The following is a 6,408-nucleotide window of genomic DNA, read 5'->3' as shown; positions in this document are numbered from 1 at the left end:
ATGAGGTATGTGGTTAGTGTTGGTCTCCACAGGGAGTCTGAGGTATCATCTTTGGAGTAGAGCCTGAAGCTTTTCTTTATTTCCTCTTCTTCTTCTTCTTCTTTTGCTTTCACAGGTTATCTTTTCATCTCTGACAAATACACAAGTCCACAGGAGACACGAGGACTCTTCATGAGGAGGAGCACATCTGTCTGTGTGGAGTCTTCCTGAGATGTGGTGTCTAGAGAGAGGGTGGCCCGGGACAAAAACACAAACTCTACTCGCCCGGAGAGATAAGAAGAGAAACGGCTGCAGCCAAGTGAAAGAAAGAAAGAAAGAGAGAGCGAGAGAGAAAGAGAGAGAGAGAAAGAAAGAGTGAGAGAGAGAGCGAGAGAGAGAGCTGGCTTCCGTAGACCCTCCCTCATTTGGTATCAGGCAACTGCGTGCATCATGAAACTCAGTGATTGGCTGACAGAGTGATTGGTTGACAACGATTGCTTGATTGAGTGATTGGCAGACTGATTGACTAATCAAAGCCATGTGGGGGACCAATAAGGTCCATTCACACTGGTCGACGGGCTGAACCGGGTGGCTGGGGTTTTGTTCTGGTGCTGTTAACCTGTTGGGTTCTGAGACACAGGTTTAACATGGGAACACCCAGAACCCCCACCCCCAACCGCCCCACACACAAACTTTCTGAACCTTTTTTTCCCCATTATAGCAAAGAGCAGCAAATGAGAGTGGAAGTCTCTCTGAGGTTCGAGTGTCAAGTCTGAGGTGATACAAAATATGAACCTTTCCTCCCGAATAATATATTTTCTAAAAGATGGGGACAATGATTAGCTATGCCCCCTTCTTTCAAGCAACTTGTAACATCTTTTAGGCAGCCTACTCCCATTGCATGCTGGGAGAGCCTACACTGAGGTATAGTGAGGTACTTGTGGGTCGGGATTTGTGGGAAGGGGGAAGGGGGAGGGGTTGCAACCCCAACCAGCAGCACCCTCCCCTCGCCATCCTGGTAGAGGTGTGGGGGGGGGGGGGGCGGTGAGTGCATAGACACGTGGCGCTGAGAAAGAGAGCCACTACATCAAACGATTCCAAAAAGAAAGAAAAAAAAAAGAAAAAAATCACAACCTTCTCCTGATTTCAATGCAATCAAGTAGGATAAGAAATCAAGCTGAGAGAGTTAGAGTGTAGTTCAGCTCCTGAAGTACAGACGTACTCGGGTCCAGGAGGTCTGATCTGAGGTATGTAAAGAGACACAGCAGAGGAGGAGGAGGAGGAAGGAGAAAATAAAAGCGTCATTCTAAAAACACACATCGGAAAAAGACAACAAATGGCCACAAAAAACATGGAAACAAACAAAAACAAAAACAAAAAAACAATCCAAATAAAAACATCTTCAGGTTCAGCTGTGAACACCACTCAGTGTGTTTCAGGCTGAACTATCTGATTGTGTTTAGCGTTTGGCTCCACAGTGAAAGTGTGCGTGTTTGTGTATTTCTGTGTGTGTGTGTGTGTGTGTTTGTGTATTTCTGTGTGTTTGATTGTAACAAAGAGAGAGAAAGAGGAGGGGATCAGGCTGTATAGAGAGGGAGCGAGAGAGAGAGAGAGAAAGAGAGAGAGTGAGAGAGAGCATGCACACAAAACTAATTGTGCACATGTGTATATATGTATGTGTGTGTGTGTGTGTGTGTGTGTGTGTGTGTGTGTGTGTGTGTGTGTGTGTGTGTGTGTGTGTGTGTGTGTCTGTGTGTGTGGACAGCCAAGGTCGACAGGAGCATTGAGGTACTGGTTGTGCAACAGTTTCGATTTTTTTTCCTTTTCATATAGAAATGATGTACTGGGCCGAAGGGGGAGCCAGGGCAGCGGGTGAGGGGCCTCCCCAGACTAGGGGGAGCCGCTGCAGGAGGGCTCTGCTGAGCTGGGCCCCTTGGAGGAGGAGCTGGAGATGGGGCTGTGGCTGTGGCTGGAGGGGAAGGTGAAGTTTCCACTTGGGCCAGCAGAGGTCACTGTGGAGGCCACAGACACGGCCGGTGCAGCAGACTTTTGGGCAAACAGCGTTCCTATGGAGATAGACGGAGGGGCTAGTCAGCAGGTGGTCTGTCTACTCACCATCACTAATTACAACACACAGGTCACAGGTCACAGGCACCTGCACAGAGGAATAATATCATTGCTTAAGATGGTGTGTGTGTGTGTGTGTGTGTGTGTGTGTGTGTGTGTACCTGAGTATAGAGTTCCATTGACCTCTACAGACACACTGATGCTGGAGGCTCCAGAGGTGCTGATGCTGAGAGAGAGGTCCTGCTTGTCATCAGCTGCAGGAGCGACCAGGGAGGCAGAAGATGGAGAGAAGAGAGGAGGGGAAAGAGGAAGGAAACAGAAGGGCAATTAAATGATATCCTTCAGCAGAAAGTAAACAGCACACGTTTCAGATGGCATTGAAGCCAAAAGTGTCTCACTTCCTTTATAGCTGTTTCAGAGAAGAACTTCTGTCTCAGAACTAACATAGACCGTGTGTGACGATATGTTTCAGAGCTAACATAGACCGTATGTGACGATATATCTCAGAGCTAACATAGACCGTATGTGACGATATGTTTCAGAGCTAACATAGACCGTATGTGACGATATGTTTCAGAGCTAACATAGACCGTATGTGGCGATATATCTCAGAGCTAACATAGACCGTATGTGACGATATATCTCAGAGCTAACATAGACCGTATGTGACGATATGTTTCAGAGCTAACATAGACCGTATGTGACGATATATCTCAGAGCTAACATAGACCGTATGTGACGATATGTTTCAGAGCTAACATAGACCGTATGTGGCGATATGTTTCAGAGCTAACATAGACCGTATGTGACGATATATCTCAGAGCTAACATAGACCGTATGTGACGATATGCCAGAATGCAGAAAGCTACATCCAGAGTGCAGAACAGCCTGGGAAGGCCTTACTACGCCTACCCCTTAGAATCTGCCCCTTGTGGTCACTTTTAAGGTCCCACTGCTCTGCTCTTCATGCACACAAGCGGGAATCAGAGCACCCCTCAACAGTGTCCTATCCCTAACCCTAACCCACCTACACAGTGTCCTAAAAGGGTCCACAGCTGAAATGTGCTAAATCTCAATATAGAGGAGTCCCACAGCTGGAGTCCCACAGCTCAAATGGCTGCAGTGCTGCCATTTCTATGACATGGCAGAATGTGGCCATGGTAACCATCTGGCTTGACGATCATTAATCCTTAAATGGTAAACTGATTCTTCTATTCTTCTAATAACCACTGCAAAAATGTTGCAAACATCTCCACATACAGTATGACCATGTACCAGTACCATGTCCACGGGGGATACGCTACATACAGTAGCGGTCCCATGTCCACATACAGTAGCGGTCCCATGTCCGCGGGGGATACGCTACATACAGTAGCGGTCCCATGTCCGCGGGGGATACGCTACATACAGTAGCGGTCTTATGTCCGCGGGGGATACGCTACATACAGTAGCGGTCTTATGTCCGCGGGGGATACGCTACATACAGTAGCGGTCCCATGTCCGCGGGGGATACGCTACATACAGTAGCGGTCCCATGTCCGCGGGGGATACGCTACATACAGTAGTGGTCCCATGTCCACATACAGTAGCGGTCCCATGTCCGCGGGGGATACGCTACATACAGTAGCGGTCCCATGTCCGCGGGGGATACGCTACATACAGTAGTGGTCCCATGTCCGTGGGGGAGGCGCTACATTCCAGACCTACAGCGGAGAGCAGAAGCCTAAGCCAGGAATAGAAGTTCATGTGGAACTTGTGTTTCCTGTCCATACATAGCTATGATTAAGCTTCATTCAGAGTTTACACTACACACAATAAGACAAACAACAATAACTAAAAATAAAATAAAACAACTATAACACTATACTGTAATGAACATTATGTGAATGAGGTCTCTCTCTCTCTCTCTCTCTCTCTCTCTCTCTCTCTCTCTCTCTCTCTCTCTCACACACAGGATTCTGGTCATTTTGGTTAACCCTCAACCACTTCAAAAATATTAGTACAGCCATTTTTATTAGATTAGATTGCTACAGTAAAAAGAAAAATGAAGCTTAGGCTGTGAAAAATTCTGCTTTTAAAACCAAAGTGAGTATTGCTATTGATCCGTGTCCACAGTCCATTACTGATCAAGTGTACTGGTGGTGCAGTGGATTTGAAGCAGTTGACCAGGGTTTGATTTTTGGAGTGTGTGTTGTGTATGTGTGATTTGTGTGTGTGTGTGTGTGTGTGTGTACATGTGTGTGAATATGTCTGTGTGTGTGTGTGTGTGTGAATATGTGTGTGCGTGAATATGTCTGTGTGTGTGTGTGTGTGAATATGTGTGTGTGTGTGTGAATATGTCTGCGTGTGTGTGTGTGTGTGTGTGTGTGTGTGTATATGTCTCTGTGTGTGTGTGTGTGTACGTGTGTGTGTGTGTGAATATGTCTCTCTGTGTGTGTGTGTGTGTGTGTGTGTGTGTATGTCTGTGTGTGTGTGTGTGTGTGTATATGTCTGTGTGTGTGTGTGTGTGTGTGTGTGTGTGTGTGTGTGTGTGTGTGTGTGTGTGTGTGTGTGTGTGTACGTGTGTGTGAATATGTCTGTGTGTGTGTGTGTGTGTGTGTATGTCTGTGTGTGTGTGTGTGTGTATATGTCTGTGTGTGTGTGTGTGTGTGTGACAAGTTACCCACTCACCTCTGATGTTGCCCAGGCGCATGTTCATGGGCACCTGTGAGGCCATGGCCAGCAGGTTGTGTTGGAAGGCCTGCTGCAGGAGCCTCTGCTGCTCCTCTGCCAGCCGCGCCATCTTCCTCTCGGGGCCCTCGCCCAGCCCTGCTGCCGCTGCTGCCGCCGCCGCCATCGCCCCGCCGAACCCTGCCATGCCGCCCAGGCCCGCCGCCGCCGCGCCCGTCTCCAGCTTCTCACGCAGCTGCTCCAGGGTCGTGGCGCGCGCCAGGCCGCCCAACTGCTGCTGCCCCAAGGCTAGAGCCAGCGGGGGTCGGGCCGCTAGCATGGAGGCCATGTCCTCTGAGACAGGAAGAGAGGGAGGGAGAGAGAGAGGGAAAGAGAGGGAGGGAGAGGGAGAAAGAGAGAGAGAGAGGAGAGAGAGGAGAAAGAGAGAGAGGGGAAGAGAGGGAGGGAGAGGGAGAAAGAGAGAGAGGAGAGAGAGGAGAAAGAGAGAGTGAGGGAGAGGGAGAGAGGGAGAGGAGAGAGAGAGAGTGAGTGAGTGCGATAACTGATGATGATGACCTACCATGTGACAGGGGCTTGGTGAATGTTTGTGAATAAATGCTAAGTAGTATAAAGTATACTTTGAACATAACTACTTTAATAAATAAAATACATTGTCAATAGATAAACTAAAGTTTCACACAACCACAATCATGTCACCGGGGACCTCATGTACAAGAGCTGCGTACGCCATCTTTCACGGTCGCATGCATCAAGAATAAAATGATTGTGAGTTCCTCTACGCTGACCTCACGTCTGCCGTACGCACATTTCTAATGGCTTTAGTCAGGTGGAGACACCCAGAGGCTTGGAGTGCAGCTGCAGCTGCTATCTCTGTTTACGAGTCTGCAGGCCCACATGTGAGAAAAGTATTTCTCTTCCAAAGTGTTGACACAATATTGACACGACCCTTTTTTATGGCAATAATAGGTAGGTAATAATCAAGGTGTCTGCAGTTTAATATACAATAAATAAGTGGACATGTACGTATGTAAGTATATGGACATGATATGCCATGCAATAGAAAGTTTAACAATAATAATGGCAGCACATACTTTGACGAAAGGTGAACAGTCACCACAGGCACACAAACACACAGATAAACATATTAAGGTTCCTGTTTGGCACACAAACACACACAGATAAACATATTAAGGTTCCTGTTTGGCACACAAACACACACAGATAAACATATTAAGGTTCCTGTTTGGCACACAAACACACACAGATAAACATATTAAGGTTCCTGTTTGGCACACAAACACACACAGATAAACATATTAAGGTTCCTGTTTGGCACACAAACACACACAGATAAACATATTAAGGTTCCTGTTTGGGTTTGAGTGCTCGGAGTGTATAATCACCTCTGAACGTGGACCTCTGTGTGTCATTATATGTAAAGGAGAGGGGCTGGGTCAGCATTCCTGTAAACACGACCAACAGATGTCACACACTTGTGATTGGGGTCGTAGGTAGTTGCCATGGGAACACACAGGGCTGGTAACTGGCCCCTGCATGACCCTTGGGCTCTGATTGGGCTATGATTGGTGGCTTGACACACCTGGTTCGCCCGTAGCCACCCCCACCCCCCTAGGCCTCTCTGTACTTTCATCTCATTCAACAACTACCTCCCTCCCCCACCCACCTACATA

The 6,408-nt window shown here is 47.7% G+C and overlaps 1 protein-coding gene across 3 annotated transcripts in view; it reads right to left on the bottom strand.

Annotated features, from left to right (window-relative positions):
- Positions 1 to 1,671: 1,671 nt before the first annotated feature.
- LOC105912621 (AT-rich interactive domain-containing protein 3B) overlaps positions 1,672 to 6,408 on the bottom strand; it is a 107,165-nt gene continuing 102,428 nt past the window's right edge. For 2 of the 3 annotated variants that reach the window (XM_031568746.2, XM_031568747.2), the window contains exons 7-10: positions 6,121 to 6,180; positions 4,718 to 5,050; positions 2,208 to 2,300; positions 1,672 to 2,045 (exon numbers count right to left, since the gene is read on the bottom strand). In XM_031568746.2, coding sequence (XP_031424606.1) covers positions 1,870 to 2,045; positions 2,208 to 2,300; positions 4,718 to 5,050; positions 6,121 to 6,180 — 662 coding nt within the window. In that variant the 3' untranslated portion in view covers positions 1,672 to 1,869. The remainder of the gene's footprint in view (positions 2,046 to 2,207; positions 2,301 to 4,717; positions 5,051 to 6,120; positions 6,181 to 6,408) is intronic. The other variant, XM_031568748.2, reaches the window with a different exon arrangement.

Source organism: Clupea harengus, chromosome 6 (genome assembly GCF_900700415.2).
Source record: "Clupea harengus chromosome 6, Ch_v2.0.2, whole genome shotgun sequence".
Taxonomy (NCBI): domain Eukaryota; kingdom Metazoa; phylum Chordata; class Actinopteri; order Clupeiformes; family Clupeidae; genus Clupea; species Clupea harengus.
Note: the sequence above shows the minus strand (reverse complement) of the source record. Positions and strands in the feature narration are given on the sequence as shown.